A 21,084-nucleotide genomic window follows, 5' to 3' on the forward strand; every position below is an offset into this window, starting at 1 on the left:
CAGTTCTCCTTTTTCTAAATTCTGCCCTGACACAAGTCATCATATTGGATGAGTTACGAACAAATACTCACAAGGATTGTCGATCTTCCACAATTAACTTGAAAGCAACGCTTTAGTAAATATGTAGTAAATACTGTATATTTTAGTGAATATCGTGTACTGAATTAGCACAAGATAAATTCAGAAAGCCAAGGAAGAGAAGCATACTATGGTTTTCTTGATGCCATCTTTAACGAGTTTATTTCTTGCAACCCATTTTAACAATAGTGACAACTGTTAGTTGCTGATGGTAAATCAATAAATAAAATAACTTAAAAGATGATGTCTGTAAAAGGGGCTTGAATATCATAACATATTATATATGTTTAGGTACTGCTATTTGTAGTGAAACTTCACTTAATTTTGTTTATATTTATTTACCAGTATTTCTCTTTAGAAAACATATCCTTTACTGAAGAAAATTATGACACAAAAGTCTGTGTACGCTATGTAGCAACAAACAAAATTAAAAAAATTAAAACCCCTGACTAGAAATAAAACAAACAAAAAATAATTTCAACAATGTTAAATGCCAAATGTTGGGGTGTATAACTATAAAACACATTTTTACCTTAATATTTTTTTCTGACGCTTTTAAATTGTATATAATGAGAATTACATTTATAGTGGGGGAAAATCCCTTTCGTTAAAAAACCAACAACAACACATTATATACTTGAATTGTTTAAAATTTTAAATGCAGGAGTGGGGGGGGGAAAGCATATTCTTTGTAAATGTGGTATAAAACAGAGGCCTGATTCAGAAGGATGCTTGGAAATGTCAGGAGGCATTTAGCTTTGATGGGTCAGAGAAACACAGAAGAGCTGGGATAGAACGGAGATTGCTGCAACCAGAAGGATCTAGGTACGAATGGGCAGGAGGTCAAGAATAAAGACTGGAACTTTAGGGTTAATGGTATAGTGTTTTTAGCTGTGGAAATTAGTAAGAATTCATAACTCCAAATGACCATACTGGCTGAAAAACTGAGGGTTTCGTATGTGATCAAAAGTGTGGATATCCCAGATAGAGTAACCAATAAAAATCACTAGAAAACCACAAAATGATTGATACCAAGTAAAGCTTTTGGCCAAAGACAAGAGGCTTTTAACTTACTTCCTGTAAAGGGAACTAATCCTAGGAAACAATATCCTCAGGGCAAAACTGATGGCAGGCTAGTGGAGCACTTATTGAAAGAGGATATGAGAGAATGAACTCCTGGCTTTTACAAGACACGAGTGGTAGGAGTGGTAGGGTTTTACAGGGAAATGGCCCTGGCCCTTTTCTCCCTGTAGAGGGAGTCAACTATATAAGGCAGGTGTTGGCTCTGACCTGCTGAAAGGATGCTCCCTGGGCTATGTACAGCAAGCCCCTCTCCTGTAAAGAAGACGAGGAACACATGAGACAGTGGACAAAGACATTGACAAAGCCTACCGAAGGGAGATCATCCTGCATGGTCTTGAGATAAGACAGAAACATCCTCCTAGCTAATGGTCCTCTAAAAGATGCCCACCAACCTGTGAAATAGCTCGCACCATACTTTCTAATTTTCATAATTTCTGGATCCAAGGAAGACTTTTATTCCTAATTAGATTGGACTAATTTGCATCATTTGACCAGTGATCACTTTCTCCTTTCAAAACTCATTTCTTTTGGCTTCTGTGAGCCTCTCCCCTAGTTTTCTTCTGCCCTATCACACTGGGATTTCAGCTTTGGTGTGACTTGTTCCATTTGGCTTTGAGATGCCAGCACTCAGGGTCAGGGCTTGCCCTTCTTGTCTCCCCTTCTGTAGAATGATGACACTCACTTTCTGATCCCAACCATTATTTATGTCACGGTGATTCCTGAATCTTGGTGTCAAACTCAAGTATCTATCCTGCAGTGTCTTATTCAAGTTATCACTTCTTGCTTGGGTGTTTACTAAGACCCTTTGGTAATAATATTTTCTCCTGCCTTTTCTTGCAACTTCCAATCCAACAGCCACACCACTGTGCTGTGAGGACTGCTATTGAAAGAGGCACATCTGACCACATCATGACCCTTCCTTTTAGTGGCTCACTGAAGTGAAACATGGCTCACAGGGCCCTTGATTATGGAGGTCAGTAGGTACATAGGGACTTGATCATGAAGTCCCTATGTACCTACTGACCTCCATAATCTTCCTGTGCAACTCTAGATCCCACCCTTCACCAAACTCAGACGTACAGTCACCCTGCCCTGGGCCTCTGAGCCTTTGCTGTTGCAAGTTTTGGCTGGAAACTAGGCATCACTGTCTGGGAAAATTGAAATCCTAGTCTTCCAGCCTCAAACTATACATCACAGACTCTTAAAGCCATCTCTCCATGTAGCATTAACCACTGCCTTTGTTCTGTCCCTGAGATGCCAGATGGGAGCTAATATGACTATGCTTTGTCATGTATGTCTCTCAAATAGATTCTTGGATCCGCCCATTTCATTACTTCCTGTTCCTAGCCCAGTGTTTGGAACATAATAGGGATGAACTAAATGTTTGTTAAATAAGTTAATAAATGAATGATTGACTTAAAGACACTTGCGTTTGGACTTCAGTTAAATTTGTATTTGAAAATGGAATTTGAGTGTTTTTAATTTTTGCTTATTTTATTACTAAAATTTCCTTTTAGAAACGTTAGCTGAACTCAGTTGAACTTCTAAAGAAAATCTTTCAGTCCTTGACTGGTCAGTAGAGAGGGAGGGAAGCAAAGTGATTACTGGGGTTGCTCAGAGACCTTTTTGATGCACCAAGGAAGCTAGTGTACCTGAGCCAAATCATGAGCAGGAGCCTCGGAGGAATTAGAGGCAGTGGACAAATCTGGAGGTCCCTCTTCTCCATGCTATTGACCCAAGGGCCGGGGAGAACAGGATTGTTAAAAGTCATCTTGACATCTTTAGGGGTTTGTCGAGCAATTGAGATGTAAGGGATTTATCACTTAAAAAATAGTGAAAAACAAAACAAAACAGGCAATCACCAGAAAAAATTTCACCCCTTTATGTTTGAAAAAAGAACATCAGGAAGAGTCGTGCTGTTCTTTATACACTATGTCATCATGGTATTTCTCCTTTTTGGCTTTTACTATAAAGCCTTCTTGTCAGAGAATTTCTCTTACATAAGCAATAGAGAAGAACAAGAGAGACAAATGCAAACAGAATTAAGACTGGAAGCCGGAGAAAGCCTATGGCTACACAGAAAAAGCATTGTTTAAAAAGAAGCGGGAAAACAGGGTATAATAGCATTGTATGATGTAGCTACCTAAGGTTCTCAAAGTCTTGGGAGGAAAAAAAGTTCTAGTCTGACTTTGTCATTAAAACTGAAGTTAAAGTAAGCCTTAATTGATAACTATAAAAGAAATAAGAGAACATTACCATATTTTATGTAGGAACTTCTGTTTTTATCTCAATTTAAATGACTAAATCTCCTAGTTTCCAAGACACTTTCATTTTCGCATTTTAATATCTGTGAAATTGAGACTCACATGATAATTGACGGCATTTAGTAGTTTGGCAAGTGTTTCCACTTTTTTTTAGTGGTATTGAAAAGAATGTTTCATCTTTAATTGATGGTGTCTTAGAGTCCATGATGCAGTATCTACGCTATGAAACTCCACCACAGCATGGTAAGTAGGGCGAAAAAATAGAATGCTGGTGTTGCTACCAGGATAAGCCTGTACATCTAGATAGGGGAAAGTCCCAGGTATCTGGTTAATTGATCAATATTCTTCCAGGTCCAAGCCATAGTTTGATGTTACCCAGAAGTTGTAAGCAATGGCTTAAACATTGATGGAAACATTGCTGAGTCTTGTGGCAGACCGGGATTGCCAGGACAGTGATAACAAACTTCAGAAATTTCCTAGTTGGTTGATACCCCCTGTTTAGTTGCCCTGATCCATACAGACTGGGTCAATGGAATACAGGGGACACATAGAACAACCATCAGCCTTTCTCCTTGTAATTGCTTGCTATCATCTTCCCAGCCTCATGTCCCTCCCACCTCCCTACCCCTGCTCCAAGAATGCAAGTACATTATCCCATTCTCTTCCTTGAAAATGGATACTAGGCTGAGGACTGGAGCTCACGATTAATCACATTCTACCCCAAATTACACTATTACTGTAATTTACAAGATTTACTTTTTATTTTTAGTGATCATAGGTTAATAAATAATGGGCCCATCGGCTTTAAAATGAGAAGACTTAACTGAGTAAAAAAGTTTTTATGCTGAGTTACTGAGCATTTAAGTTCTTGTGCCAATGGGAAAATTTCTTTAGAGATCAAAAGGGTCATTCACGTTGAGCCGGCTCTCTAAATTGCAGGTAAAGCACATAAACTAAACAGAAAATACATCTAGTGGGCTGGCTGACAAATCCAACTTACAAGTGCTGGCATTCACCATAATAGCCAATTGTTCTTTTTAAGATCACATATGTAAAGAATCTCCTTCAGTTCAAGGTCAAAAAGATTATTTGCAAAACTTGGTAATGTTAATAGACATGCCTTAATTTTTTCTCCCAAGTTCTTATTAAAGAAAAGGATCAGATCATTAATGGTCAAGCACTGTGATCTACAGAAAGAAAATGGTAGTGAACTATATAGATGATGTTTCTACCTTCCTGGGCCATGGTCAAAGATATCCTGAATCCACATGCTATTACTAAGTTTTTAAAATAATTCTTTGGATACACTATTTCTATTTACTATACACTATTTAGATATACTGATTATTTAGATATAGTAGTTGCTCTTCAAGGTATTTTTACTCTTAGTGACTCACTGGGGCAATACTTAAATTCCATATGTCTAAAACATAAACTTCCTAATTTTCAGTATTATAAAATTAAATTGTAGCCAATGTGACTTCAAAGCTCATTAGAAATTATATATTCCTGAGCCACATTGTCAGATTATTCTTAATAATAAGAAAGATGTTGACTGTTGACTGATCAAATAGTTCGTGAAAGAGGAGCTCCACCTGAAAGCAAGGGGGCCACTTGGTTGAGTTACATCTCGTCTTGCTCACTAAGAACGTCTCAAAGGTTGTGCTTTACAGTAGCACTGATAACAGTTAGTGACAGCCAAATGCTTTTAAGAAACTCAACAAAAGTTTTCTGTTGAGAAGCTTTCCTATGAATGGTGACCACAGGGTTAGATGCATTGAACTCACAGCCAATAGCAGTACAAGTCATGTCTGAACAAAACTTATCTCTATTTGTTTCTCCATAAGGCACATCATAGATTTCTTGCACTTAGGAACCATAGACAGCACTACAGCACTATAATTGGGAGCCATTTAAAACGGGATTCACCAACCAGAAGCACCAAAATGTGAAAAATGTGGTCCTAAATTACAGTATGAGAGCTGAAACAAGAAGGCAGAGTATCATATGTTGGGACATGTGCGTGTGTTCAGTGACTCAAATTTTTCACGTCTCTGCACATCTACAAATGACTATGAAAGCATTTTGAGTATTGATTCTGGGATTCCAAATAAATTATAGCCAGTAGGTAAATTTTCCATTATGGAGCCCACACGTAATGAGCATCAACTGTATTTTTTTTTCAAACTGATAATTTCGTGAGTCTGAGTCTTTCAGCAAACAAAAATAAATTTTACAAATGGCACTAATACCACTATTTATAAGGATTCTAAAAATTCCTAACATAGAAGAATTTGGTAACATCACCCTTGAAATAGATTAGGATGTGGTAGCTTAAAAACTATTTACATTCAGCATTATGGAGCCATAGCAGATGTAAAAAATTCCTGTTTCCCGAGTCTTTGTTAAGTCCAGTAAGTTTCCAATTGTAGCATTAGAATGCTACTTCTCTCAAAGACAATTGCTTTGAAGGATACTGGAAAGTACTTGAGCATGGGGAGTACTTTTCATAGCCACACAGGTTGCATAAGAACCTTTGGTATCCAAAATTAATTGACATTATTTGCCAGAAAAGATAGGTTACTAATTCATCTTTTTTACCTTTAAAAACACCAGTGTACTTTATCAGTTTTCAATAGTAGCTCAACTAAATCTTTTCCTTGATATCAAGCAATGCTTCACATTTTCTTTTAATTGTCTTTTTTTCCTTTTTCTTTCTTCTTCTCCATCCAAATCCCTCTCTCTTTACCAGTTCGTGGCTTCTATGATTATATGAACTTCAAGAGAAAATTGTCTAGGAATTTGAAAATCACCCAGTCTTTCAGTGCTAAATAATGCTTTTTGATTTGGAATGTGATCTTGTAAAAACATTAATAAAATATCAAAGTTAAAAAACTTTAATTTTTACTTGTTTACGATATGTGTTGTAAAAAGATGTTAAAAACAGCTTGAAAATTGTATCGGCAGCAAACTGTCTTTTAAATACATGTATCATTAAAAATAATTCCTGTTAGGAAAATGAATAGACTTGGCATAAAATAAGAAAACATGGAATTAAACACCTGAGCCATAAAAGACACAGAGGTAAGCTGGATTTCAGATTAAAAAGCCCTGAGTTGTGTTGATGATGTTATGACAGTTACCATATGTGAGCAATTATAGTTTGCCAGGCACAGTGCTTAGTACTTTACCTTCAACATCTCATTTACTCCTTCCAATTACTAAATATACACTTTGGCCATTCTCATTCTACTGATGAGGAAAAAACAAATTAAAGACTGAAAAATTTGCTCAGTGTTGTCACTCAGCTCGGAAGCTGTGGATGTGTAGTGGTTATGAGAATTTTCCCTCATAACCACTAAAGTAAAGTGCCTTCTTAATTATGAAGAAAAGCAAACAAATATTGACTCACACAATTCCTTCAAACTTAGAGAGAATTATTATTCTCAATGGGTATGTTGGAGAAGCACGCGAGATTTATTAAATCACACCCCAAAGCTCAAGTTGCTTCACTAAACATTAGTCTCTCTGTGCCACTCAGCACCAAGGGCATAGAAGACCTCTATCAGCCACCTGACAAGTAGAGCCTTTCAACTTTGAGGAGAATTTCTGGTTTATAAACTCATATAAATCAACTTCTCAGGTACCTACCCTGAAAAACAAACAAACAAACACACAATTAATGCTTAGCAACAAGATTAATGTGAACTGACATTCTTGTGGCTGCTGGTTTTTTTGTTGCTATTTTTATTATTATTATTTTGGCTTTGGTTTTCTTTCACTGTTGTGTCAGTATAAAGCTAGTTACAGACAGTGCTTTTCTTTCTACAACGCCAAATTATATTCTATTCCACTTTTAATCTCCTACTTTACAGACAGAGAAGATCTTTGCCATTTTAGAGTCCAAGGAGGTAGGGAATCTGTGTGTGTGTTTACGTCATCTCCAAAGCACGCAGTCCCATGCCTCACACGTAGTGGACACTCAACAAGTATTTACTGACTGACTGAATACCTTTTGTTTAACCTGCTTCTTCAATATTGCCTTAAACAAGAAAAAAAGAAAATCTTCCAAACAGAATTCTCTCAAAAGAACATTTCTTCAAAACGTAGTCAAATACTGAGAAAGTAAGAAAGTGGATCTGAAGCATAGGGAGATTAGAAGGGTTCTCACTGTGTATGTCTGTACCCGACAAGCATTCAAGGCAGGGATCAGACCGATACTCATTGCATCCTCAGGAAACCGCATGAAGTATCAGTCATGGAAAGAATAAATGCTTCATGATAACAAGAGACTAATAATGACAGTCATGACAACACAGTTGAAATTGATAAGTATGATGCCAAATCTGTGTGTATTCACCTTTACTCAAAAAACCACAAACAAACCAAAAACAAAATCCAACAAAAATTAGGACATATCCCTCAAAGAAAATGTTTACTCCTCTAGAATTGAAACATAGAATGAATCAATATTGTATTGATTATGGCTATCTGCCTGCTCAGAATCTAAAAAGACATCTTTGTCTCAACCATAAATGGAATTAGTCACAATAAATAATTACTCCTATGCCTTGAGGCACAACAGGGAGGACGCCTGGGTGTTTGGAATCAGGATTTTCAACTTAGCTTGCACTTGGCTACATACTTCATAACAGCACAGGGAATCCCGTTCTCCCACCTGACCTCTGCAGGTCTTCATTCACTTACTGGTACAGAAGATAGTTTTTATTAATAGTAGCTCTGAATGGACAACAGTTATAAAACTTTACAGCACAGGGGAAGTTTTCATCCATCACTGAAAATAAGTTGATTTCAGGTCTGAAAATAGACATATTATCTAGGTTATAGGTCATAACAGATCACTTAGCTTAAGTTACTTGTGATAAAACTGATATCCTAAGCTGTCAGCTCACTAATAGTGGATGTTGTGAGTGCATCAATGGGATCTAGTCATTTACAAAAACAAAGAAAGACCACTCTATCAGTTTATTCCATCCCTTAAAGGTTTTTAAACTTACATGTCCCAGCAGAGCCATAGCATTTTATTATGCTAAGTGGCACCCATGACACTTGGTTTGTGTGAATGGCAGCCCCTGGTATTATGCCATGTATATACTGTACTCCTATACCCAGGCGCCCATGTCTTGGGCAACTAAAAAATCACTTAAATAAAAGGTATTTGGGAAATCATATATCATCATATCTCATCTAAAACTTGTTCTTTAATTGGGAATAGGTAAGGAATTGCCCTCCTTAGTATTCCTGGAATGCATCCCCCCAAAACACTGACTTGCTTTTCTCTTCAATATAACCTATAAATATTCTTGGGGAACCTGAGTGTTGATGTTAACAATATTATATTAGTTCCATTAGTTCATTTTCATATCTAGACTGTGAACAAAATCTCGTTAAATAATTGCATAGTAAGAAAAAAATATCTTCAGAGCATCAAATAGAAAATATTTGTTATTGTTCATTGCTTTCCAATTGACTCTAGCAGAGAGAACGGTAAATAAGATAGAGGCAAGAAATGCCATTTTATTGATTTTAGTTTTTATAATAAAATCTTGGCATATTTTTTCACTAGACATCTGATAACTTCGTTGGGTTACTTCTGGTTCATTTGCCATGTCTCTTGTTTGTGTCTGTGACCAACATATTATTTGTCACAGCAAAAGACCAGTCACAGCAAAAGTCAACATAATGGAATTTCAATTTTTGAGTGATTCTCATCATCATAGTAGAAAAATCCACCCCTGGATTTGATCCAATTATCTTTACAACACAGTGGAATATTTTTTTGGTCAGCTGTTATTATTTGAGGTATAGAGTCCAAACACATTTGGTGGCATTTTGGTAGTCATTGGAAATCCATTCTTTGGATATGCAGGAAGAAGCAACAGGAGTTCCTCTTCATGTTGCTGATATATTTCTGGACTGCTTTTATGCATTCCTGATTCCAGAGCAGTCCTTTGGGGAAGCACTAACAAGACCAATTTTGACAACATATTGCCTGAAGTAAACACTGAGAATACAGCCTCAGATGTAATCGAAGATCTGGCCAATGCAATGCCATGAGAATCATAGTGATGATAAAGTGAGACCATTTCTGAACTAGGAGTAACATTAAAACATTTTTCAACTAGTATGGGATAAGCGCTAGCCAATCAGAATCTAAACACTAAAGTAGGATGCTGGGGAACTCCTGCTGTGCCAGCCAGCACCCCATTCTTGCTGGATCATGAGAGGTCTTGAAGGAGGCACCAGAGTGGCAGTGGGGTTGCACTGATAGACCAGTGCCGGTAGTTAGGTACCAAATGATACAGATATATTTTAACATTTTAACAAGCTGTATGACTCTTCTGCATATGGAAGCTGACTCTCCACCCTGTCCTTGGCTCGAGCTTCTGTTAAACAGTTCTCAAAATGTGGTCTAATGACACCTAAGGGTTTCTGAGATCCTTTTGGGAAATCCAGAGGTCCTCCCTTTTTAAATGACATGTCTATGTGAAGCTGGACTTTCTTCATATGCTTAAATTGAACAGCGTTTTGCAGCAGATCAAATACTGAAGTAGATGCAAATCTGGTCATCTTTTACTAAGTCAGATACTAAAGTGATTTGCATAAGTGTAAAACAATGCCATTCTTCTCAAAAGCATAATAATTGTCTTTGCTTTGAAAAATATACTATTTTCCATAAAAATACACTATTTTTATTAACATGTGGTAGGTTTATTGTTTTCCTAATGAACTAATAAATAATAATTTTTAAGAGCACAAAGGGACAGAGACCAAAGGGATTCAGAACTGCTGTATTAAGAAACAAAATGATAAGAATGATAGAGCACCAGGAAAGAGAGGCCTAATAACATCAATCCCTGATCATTCTTCTCAGAATTCTGATTGTCATTTGAGAATTAGTTAATAATGTTAAAATATCCCTGTGTTTTTCACTCAGGCAAAAAAACGTATCTACCAGCATACATTTGTACTTGAAAACCTCACTAATTTACACTAATTTATGGCTATACAGTCTTCGGTATTAATTTTTTTGTAAAGAAATACACGTAGCCAAACTATGCTAAAAGAAATATTATCAAAATGCCACCAAAAAGAAAACAGCTTTAAATTAAATTTTAAATTAAAATTTTAATTAGCCTATCAATTGTCATGTTTAAGGTACTTCTAAGATGCTTGTAATCCACTGGTTTTATATTTTCAGCATTTCATCAGAAATCCTTTCTACATTGTCATTTTTACCTGATTTTCAAGAAAGAGGAAAAGTAATTATTAGCCTCAATCTGTGCTATTATCTCAAATTCTAAAGGAGCAAAATCTAATTTATCTTTCATTTTATTTAAGACAACAATGATTGAAAGCTTTACCATTATTTTATGCAGTTGACTCTTAAACTACACAGGGGTGGAGGTACTAAATCCCAAGCAGTAAAAAATTCACATATAATTTTTGACTCCCCCAAAACTTAACTGGGTATCCACGGGATATTAGTTCCATGACCCCTCCGCCCCTCCCCCTAGCCCCAGATACCAAAATCCACAGATGCTCAAAACCCTTATATAAAATGGTATCGAAAATGCATACAGTTGATCCTCCACATCTGTGGAGTCCAACTGTGGATCAGAAAATACTGTTTTTCATTGGTGGTTGGTTGGTTGAATTTGTGGATGGGAAACATAGGGATATGGAGAGCCGACTATATATTTATTGAAAAAAATGCATACAAATGGACTTGTGCAGTTCAAACCCATGTTGCTTAAGAGTCAACTGTATGACAAGGCAAACAAGCAAAACAATTATCCAAAATGATCTCCTTATAAGTTGGGATGTCAAAAGGCTTGAGGTAAGTCAAAAACAAAACTATCCATCAGAAATGGACTTCAAGGGAAGCTGCAAGTCTCAGTCTTAACACTGGATGAAAGAAGGGGGCACATAATTTTCCCTAAGCATCTGACCCACCATCCCTGGTTTGGTTAGAGTTTCAATTCATGCAATCAGTGTGGTCATAGACCTTAAGCAGAAAATGTAGGTAGTACCCCCAGGTGACTAACAGTAGCAAAAGTAAATTATCTTGTAATAATGCCATTGATTATATGAGGAGAATGAATTCCAGAACTGTTAAAATGTGGGAAAACAACAACAAAATGTGTATCTTAGAAATAATTAAATGCAGTAATTAGAATTTACTGGCATACAACATGAATTAAATATTACTTACATAGGATTAATTTATATTGTGTCATACTTTATCATTTATGCTAATATACTTTAATTTACTCTAGCAAGTACAATGCAAGGGGAAATAGAAGTGAAAAACATATGACGATAACACAAAGTTATCCAGTATTCTTGGTGTGTCTACTTCTAAGGACACAATAAAGTTGTAAAAATTAATGTGCTCATCTCAAAACCAAGATATTTGAAAAGCGTATTTTTAGTGCACATTGTTCATTTTCCTGATTTCTTTCCTCTGAATATGTCTATACACACTATATTTTTATTGGTCACAGATAAATTTATTAAGGCCCCTTGATTTTCATACTTCAACAGGAAAATCTATAGCTCTCCAAAAGCAACTTTTGAAAACAAAGAGTAAGAATGTACTTTTAAAATCTACATTTAAATTATAAGGTGTTCCGGGCCCTAAACTTGACTCCACAATGTTTCCATGGCAATAATACATATGTTCTTTCTTTATCATGCTCTAAACCCAAAGACCTAGATTCTGTTAACAGTAGCAGGGTGGCAGTTCTAACTCTACATTTCTTTATTGGTTTGATTTCTAAGAAATGTAGCCTCAGGTGAGATGCTGTGCTGCAACTGGCATCTATTTTGTGAATGTAATATTACAGGTTCTTAAGAAGACAAGAACTGACATTTCAGTCACTGGTGCTAAATTACCTAATCCAGTCTTGAGGCTTTTGGGTGATGGTTTGTGATCCATTAATCTCTCTAATTAGTGGGCATTTGACCCAAACAAATTTTAAAAGATCAAATGAATCTTTCTGGTCTCTGGATGTTTGGTATGGGACCAATGTGATCATGAGTGCTATCAGAAATCAGCTGTTTTCTGGGGGCATTAAGACAACCTGATGATCACTAAACTGCAAGCTAAAAAAACATAGGTCATTCCCTTCCCTCTTCCTCTTTTGAACATAACATAAACCGCCTTTCTAAGTTAAGACTATTGAAACTCTTGCCCCTTTTTTATTAGCTTCAAGCACTCAATGGTGAGTCTCTTTTTCATGTCTTAAGGTAATGAGTTACAGTACTTGAATACAACTATATTCTTAAGATGGGTTTTGAGACCTGCATGGAAATACTCAAAACAGACAACAGTCTTAGAGACTGAAAAACAGCTGAAGGTTTTACGGAGAAAAATTCCACTCTCCTTTGTCTTTCCTTAAAACTGTTCTCTCAGTGCTGAAAGTATAAAATGCCACATCAAGTAGGATGCCTCTCAAATGATAAATGGACAAAGTAGATGCTTTGAATAGAAATACTAAATAAAGCTCTTCTGTTGAAATTATGGCCTTGGTACAAAATGGCATTTATTCAAGTCATTCAAACAACTTCATTCCATTTCACAAAGAATAAAAAGACCTTTTAGAAGTCCAGACACCTTTTCTTTGTCTTCTTACAATAAAAATAACCAAAAGAAATCCATTCCAAGAGGCATTGTATCCATAAGCTTATTTTTTCCCACCATTTTGTGTCAGGAGGGTAAATGAATAATTATGTTACATGCTTTTCTCCTTGTTGTCAAAAAGAAAACCCTATGGGTATCAATTTTTTTTTTCTCCTTGACCAACAGAAAATGTCCTATTTTATATTGATATATACATATATAAAACAGTCAACACATTTATGAATATATGGGCATATGCATAAATACACATACATGTGCATATAGAGCATCTCAATGGTAGAATGAAATAAATCTAAATTTTTGTTTGCTTTTTTTCAAAACAAACATTCAACTCTCACTATTAATTTCATCGAAAATATTTCCTTAGGGAGTCATACCTCTTGTTATAACTATTGCACAATTACAGATCAATTCTTTGTGAGTAAGTCTTTCTTCTGTGAGGGCCTACCAGGTTCAAGTTTGGTTAAAGACAGAAGACTTACTGTAGTGCAGAACTGAGGTCATTTTGGATGTTGTATCCTCCTCCTCAATTGATTTTATCCTGAGCACATTAATATAGGCCTGCTCATTTTCCCCATTTGAAGCCATTTGGTTTTCCATAGGACTCAATTTCATAATGGCCCCAAGTGTCTGTCTTGCTGCCCTTCTGAGGGATGTTTGCTGCCAAGATTCTGAGTACAAGTCAGTCAGGACTCACCTCTCCTTCCCTGGGCCAAGGCCTTCCATTCTGGGTGTATTTGCTTTGATTCTGTCTCTTCTTTTGTCCTCCATCAGCGAATTTGCACAGTAAAGGCTCACTAGGGGCTGGGAAGATAAGAAACCAATTCTACATTAGCAAATCCCTCTTAAAAATAAGTGATTATTTGAGTCACAGTAGGGCTTTGTAATGCATATCTTTTGAAGTAGTCTTGCTTCTGGAGAGATATTTGGCCCCTTTTTAGTCTCAACTCTGTTGGCCGCGGTTCTAACTGGGCTTCAAAAAAGTACTGGCAGACCATAAAAGCATATAACAAATATTGTTGAAAAAATAATCAGTGGAAGCCAAATGTGAACTTGCCTTAGAAGTAAAGAGGCAAGTATCGACCCCTTCTAGTTACATTAGAAACATATTCGTAACCAGTATTTGTGCTTGGATAAATATTTCTCCCTCAAATCAACTGTTTTCATGGTAGAAACTGTAGGATTCTATTTTGGAAAGAGATACTTAGGGGCTTCTTTCTACAAAGGGAGCTATTTTACTAATTGCAACTAAATTAGCTATTTTTTCTCATTATCCTCTGCAATTTCATAAAGGCTAGAAATTAATTGTTGACTCCAATTTCCCAGTAAAACTAGTCAGAATCCCAGGGGACTAATTATTTAATATTAAGTGAACCCACATGATAAAATATAGCCAAAGGGTATGGCCCTAGCAAAAGAATCCTGGACTGGGGTAAAGAATGGTGGTGCTGGGTAACTTAATGTAAACGTATTTCCTAAGAAAAAGTGACCCAAACTAAAGTATGACAGAACTTTTCTTCCAACAATGACATTGCAAAATGACAATCTGTTTAAAGTATAACAGGGCAAAGATTATCCTTTGAGAATTGACACCCCCTCCACACCCTTACTTGATTGGAAAGAACTGCTACTTGATATTACTACACATATATTTAAAACTGAATGGATTTAAAAACAGCCACATTGGCCTAACAAACTCGATCGATGAATTAACATGGCTGAAAGGCTTTTTTTGTTAGTTTATTGGCTCGAATAAAACAAATATTAATTTGTAAGTTTATAGTCTGAAAACCAAAATGGAGACCTTCCTCCCCCAATACCCTAGGAAAAAAAAGTGTTCTGCTAAAAATTTATTGTCTTAGTGGTCTTAATTCTTTACCCTTCCCTGTATTCTTTCCTTTTTTCATGTAGTATTGTTAACCCCTCTCATTCTGACTCTTGGTCTGACCCCATGTGAATTGCTTTTTCCAATGAGATATTAGCAAATACGACACAAGCAGATGCTTGAAATGTTTTTAAGCACTGGGGCTTGCTCCTTTTGCTTCTCTGCATGGCTATGTGAGTATGTTTAGCCTAGCCTGCTGGAGGATGAGATACAAATGCGGATGAGTCATCCCTACCATCCCAGCCAAGGCCAAAGTAGATTATCCAATGACCAGACCCTACCCAGACACTTGAGTGAGCTCATCTAAAATCAGCTGGGGTACATAGAAAATGTGCAGTTGATCACAGAAAAATGGATTAACCCAGGTGAGATCAGGCAAAGCCATCCCAAAAATGTGTGAGCTAAATAAATTGTTATTGTTTCATGGCCTAAGATTTAGTAATTGTTATATAGTGTTATTATCTTAATAGATAATCCCAACACCCATTCCTCCTCATTCTCATTCTCAGCTAGGTTTAGTGCATTTACTAATCTGTTTGAATCAAAAAAATTATTATGGAATTCATCACAATAGCACTATTCTAAATTATTCTCCAGATGAAAAACTAAAAGGGGAAATGCAATCACTGGACCCCAACATTCTATGCATAAGAAAATTTCCCGTGAGATTTAAAGTATATATATATATATATATATATATATATACACACACACACATATATGTATATATATATATACATATAATCATTCCTCACTATAGAATATTTTCTTCCTTGACATTGTAAAGATTCAAGGTTCATCCATCCATTCAAATAAGATAGTCATGTTAACATGTGAGTTTATCACTGGCAATAGCACCAAATATGGAAATATCTTAATTCCCTGCTATAAAGAATTGTAGATTCTACCTTTTACGCCTCCTGTAAAATGACTTCCATGAGTCACACTTTCTACTGTCTGAAGCAGGCTTTTCTTTATTGTCTCCTAAAACAGATTATTTTAGTGCACATAGCATACTGGTTTCAGTAATACATACACTATGATAGTGGCTTCTCTTTAGGACATTCATATTCCTATAGGCTTTAACACATACTTTGGGTGCAATTAATTATTAGGAGTAGTAGTCTGCTTCCTGGGTTTGAGGACGGGCTCCCTGACTCACTAGTTGCAAGACAGTGGACACTTAAAACAAAACAACAAACAGCATTTCTGTGATTCATTTTCCTTGTGTTTAAAATGGGGATGATAATGTTACCTACCTCAAAAACTGACATTGGGATTAAATGAATTGATGCATAGTGAGGGCCTAAAACAGTGTATGGTACATACACAAATACTAACTGCACATCAGCTACAACTACCATTATCTCTTTAGCGTCTCTCATTAGCCGTTGCCAGTCATCAGCTGTGAAATCTAATGACTTGTCAGAGTCAGAGTTCAGAGTGTTTAATCAAGTGGGGTTCATTTTCATAAACTCTGTTCCATTTTAACTTCATGGTGCTTTGGCCATGGAACTTGTGACTGTACTCCAAGAATGACAAAAGAAGTTTTGCTCATGGAGAGGCTCTGGGTTTCCAAACTGGTTCTTGCTGACTACAGGTTGTCATTGGACCATCTGGCCACTACATTGTAGGTCCCCCTCCTGAGTCATTACCAATGTTTGGCTTCCATTATCCCCTGAGAATGATGCAGGTCATGTTACTCTTATCTGTGTTAACATGCAATTACCTATGATGAATGTAACCTTTTCCTGTTTTGTTTTGTTTTTCTCAATTATTATTAATATATATTTTTTTGTCACTCAATTCCAAGAGTTCTATTGGCAGTTTAATTTCATTAATGCTGTATTCTACTACGAGGGAAAGTATTGTGCGATCCACACAACAATAGATTTTATTGGGTTTTTCCCTTCCCCAGAAGCTATATTAAAGTGTTAAACAATAACTGTTCTAGAGTTAGGTTCCAGGAAATTTTTCTTTGTTGAAGAGGTAGTTTCTACCTTTAGTTTGCTCTCCCTAAGACAATTACATGTCTGTATTTGCATACCTAAAAATGCAGGGTTTTCCCAATTCTTAGTTTAAATATAAGTATTAAATATACATTACTAAATATATATAATATATGTATATAGCATGCATTTATATGAACAAGGGAATTGATATATAATGGGGGTGCCAAAAAATGTACATACATGCCTTATACTCATATTTGGTTATCAGTATATATTGAGTATCACAGTTTTAATATAGTTTTTTCCTTTCTTAAAATGTGTATACATTTTTTTGGCTCCTGCTATATATGTGTGTATATGTATAAACACAAATATTTATTATTTATTTGTTTATCATATGTATACACACACACATACATATTTATTTTAAAGTTTTCTATGATACCTTGGAAGCTATAGAATTAGGGGGGCAGAATTGACAGGAAAAGTAAAGGCCCCAAACAAATTGTTAACCTTAGGATTTCTTCTACCCACTCGTATAAAAATTATTTTGCAGAAGCATCCTTGCGACAAAATTACCAAATAACAATATGCTAGCTTGCTAAGGATCAAATATAGATAGACTATAAGAGTCTGGATTTTAAATCTACCTTCAAGGCTTCCATTATTGAAAAGAGAACTTTCAAAAAATTATTTTTACCACTAAGAAATTTAAACAGTCATGGAGTGAGATTTTCTTTCAACGAAGATATCTCTGTGAACTGTGTTTGATAGTGTCTTAGAAGCCTCACATCTTAGCCACCCTGATATTCAGGGAACTTCAGAAGCTGCCATTAAGCTATGAATATTGACAATGACTTATTTATATTTACTGTTGTTGCTAAGTAGAAACAAGTGCTGTTACTTTACTAATTTGAAGATGATTATAATGGAAAAAAGATAGGACCACAATGTATTACTAAATGAATTAAAAAATAAAACCCCAGAAACAAATTTTCAAACATGTCACTGAAAAAAGACAAGTGTATTCATAATATTATCTTTGAATTCCAGGAGCATCATTTTGATTGTTGGTTTCACAAGGCAGTATATTTATTTTATTGAAAGTGGAAGAAAAAACATTAGTAAATTAGGTGAGTTAAAATTTATATAATCTTCTAGTGATTAGATGATTTCTAAGTACCATAAAATAAAGTTCAAACACCTTGATTAGAAGATAAGAATTTGGCTTCTTATCTTATCTTTTATCATACCTTCCTCCTGCCTGGAATTTCCTTTCCCAGCATTCCACTACCCCCCCCCCCCCCCCCCCACACACACACCCTCCACCTGGCAAACTACTAATCAACCTTCAGAATGTAGCTCAAATGTCATGCACGTTCTTTGGGAAGCCTTTGACTTCACTTCAGAGTAGTGAAATTTCCTAGTGCTTACTAGGCAGACGTTCATAGGTTGAATACTGTTTTTGTTTGTATGAAGTCCTTAGACAGTAGCAATTAATTTCCAGGCTTGAAGGTGGAAAGTGATTATAGCAGAGGTCAGGGTGAAGTTTATATGTAGCTGTGTGCATGTATTGTTCATTGCATTTTCCACATAGGTATACATAATACTCAAAAGTGATGCTACTCAAACTGAGTCCAAGGGCCAGCAGCACTGGTATCAGCACCTGAGAGCCCGTTAAAAATACAGAATCCTCGGCCCTTCCCTAGACCTACTGAATCAAAATCTGCATTTGAACCAGATCTTCAGGTAGCTAGTTCACACTAAAGTTTGAGAAACATGACTGGTCCTTAACAGAAGAAGGACTACATCTTAATGTTACACATGAATCCTCTGCGTAATGAGATAATTTCAGTACCACAGAAATATTACATTGTCTATAATTTCCTTATTGCGGTATTATGGTGTCAATTAATTTTGTTTAGTCTCTTTTAACAGTAGTTTAAAAAGAGACTAAATGAAAAAGACGCCTCTGTGGAAGTGAGATGCAGTTAAAAGCCACAGATTGTAATGTGCTTAGAAGATATTATGGTCTATCATGTAAATGGGGAGTATTTAAAATATAATTATAACAATGTGTGGCAATAAAGTTGCATGGTAATTATAAAGGAGTAATTACTGTTTGCTTGCTTAGTGGAGTATTCGTACTCTTCCAAACTTAGCATTAAATGTGAAACATCCAATGCATAAACTGATAAGATAGTATAATGATTACAGGACTTGCTGTTTGAAGCAAACATACAAACAAAAATCAACAATAAGTATTTTGCTTAGCAAAATTAATGTGAAATATTTTATTTTGATTTGCTACTAAAAATGACACATCTTCCATTTTATGAGCCACTAAGAATGTTCGCTGACATTATATTCTACAAGTAGATATTGACATTGATTTTAGCTAATGTCTACAGATTGCAGAATTCCTTTAAAGAAGTTGAACATTTCCCATTTTTACCAGTCAATTTAAAAAATTCTTCTATTTATATTGGATTGTGGTGATGGTTTTAAAATATATCTCTTTATTATCACAGCATGCAGGTCTGGTGGTTTAAATATTAAATTAAAAAGTTTCTCACCTCAGCTAGATTATAAACCTTATTTCAGAAAAAAAAAAGAATAAAGGTGGTTTGGAAGGAGCTGGTTGGAGAAGATAATGACAACAAAAGCAGTTTATTGGAGGTGAGCTTATAACATCTCAGAGTCATAAGATGAATTTAAAAAAATAATTTCAAGAACTGTAAGTTAAAATGTGATAACATTTTTATCTAGGAACTACCTTTTTATGTACATGTGAATTAGTTTTCAATTAAAAAAATAAAACAAGCTTTAAAAAACCCTAAACTATTTCTGTGCTATTCAGAGCGACTTGAATGGTGAAAAGCTTTTTATACTAATGATTAAAAACTGACACGAATGGAAGGATGTTAATCAAACTCAGAAATATCTTAACACATTCATTCCGTTTTTTAAAATAACTGAAATCTCTTCAGTATATGATATATATTACATAACCCTGGCCTTTGCACCTGGCAAAGTGGTCACAGTCCAGAGGGGGAGAAAGACAAGTAAAAGGCACTCTAATGGATGGCAATGATGCTAGCGTAGAGACACAAATAGGCATTTTAGGAGCACAGAATGGATGTCAACTTCTGGCACTATAGTCATAGAAAATCTTCCAGTTTAGAAATCATGTCCAGTACTGCACAGAGTTTTCAAACTTCACAGTTTACATGCGTAGCTCCCCCGCCCCCTGTACCAACTGCCAGATCACGAATGAGCCCATGAAAGATTGATATCAAGTGTTATTTGGTCTGACTAAAAAACAGGCTTTCATCACATGTTTGCTGAATGAAAATATGAATGAATGAGATGGACACAATGATAGGATTTAGTTGAAATACTTTTAGAACACCTGGTGCCCTACACACCTGAAGTTGAAAAGTGGCAGCCTTACAACAATAGATTTGAACTCCTTTTAGCACTTGTAACAGTTTGCCACAATCCTTAAACTTCCTGCTGTCTTATGCCCAACAGGCATTACTTATTTTCTTTCATATGCAGACTGAAGTAGTCTGTATTGATTTGAGATAAAGAATAACAATGTAAAAAGTCAATATAAGCGTATTTCTTGCTAATTTTATGTTAGAACCATGTCCTTATTTTCCCAGACTTATTCTAGATACTTATTTCTGTTACATCCAAGAAAGTTTGCAGACAAAGTCCCTGATTTGTCTGCAAATGATTTGTTATGTTCTCTCCCACATATGCTCTATACATGATAAACCTCTTATGCATATATACAGAGGGGTGCCAAAATAAATGTATATACATTTAAAAATAACATCTTAAAATGTGTATACATTCTTTTGGCACCCCCGCAGTATATGTGTGTGTGTATATGAGTGTGATATCTTTATCTATCTATCTATCTATCTATCTATCTATCTATCTATCTATCTATCTATCTATCTATCATTTATCTTGCCATGTATCTTCCTAGATGTAGAGCTAATACCGTTCAGTCCCAAATTTTAACTAGAATTTACATGGCAAAAGTTACTTGAAAGTTACAACACAAAATTCTACTTTGGAGTTAGAAAACCTTTTGCACATGGTAAAGTGAGCTATTTGATTACATTCCCTTTCAATTTCTAG

General features: G+C 35.6%; 1 protein-coding gene across 15 annotated transcripts in view; it reads right to left on the minus strand.

Moving 5' to 3' along the window:
• Positions 1-21,084, minus strand: part of RBMS3 (RNA binding motif single stranded interacting protein 3) — a 1,228,141-nt gene that overhangs the window by 116,998 nt on the left and 1,090,059 nt on the right. For all 15 annotated transcript variants that reach the window (XM_088798298.1, XM_088798292.1, XM_088798297.1 and 12 more), the window contains one exon: positions 13,790-13,896. In XM_088798298.1, the coding sequence (XP_088654424.1) occupies positions 13,790-13,896 (107 nt within the window). The remainder of the gene's footprint in view (positions 1-13,789; positions 13,897-21,084) is intronic.

Source organism: Rhinolophus sinicus, chromosome 5 (assembly GCF_057876585.1).
Source record: "Rhinolophus sinicus isolate RSI-liver-muscle chromosome 5, RSI-T2T, whole genome shotgun sequence".
NCBI classification, from domain to species: Eukaryota; Metazoa; Chordata; class Mammalia; order Chiroptera; family Rhinolophidae; genus Rhinolophus; species Rhinolophus sinicus.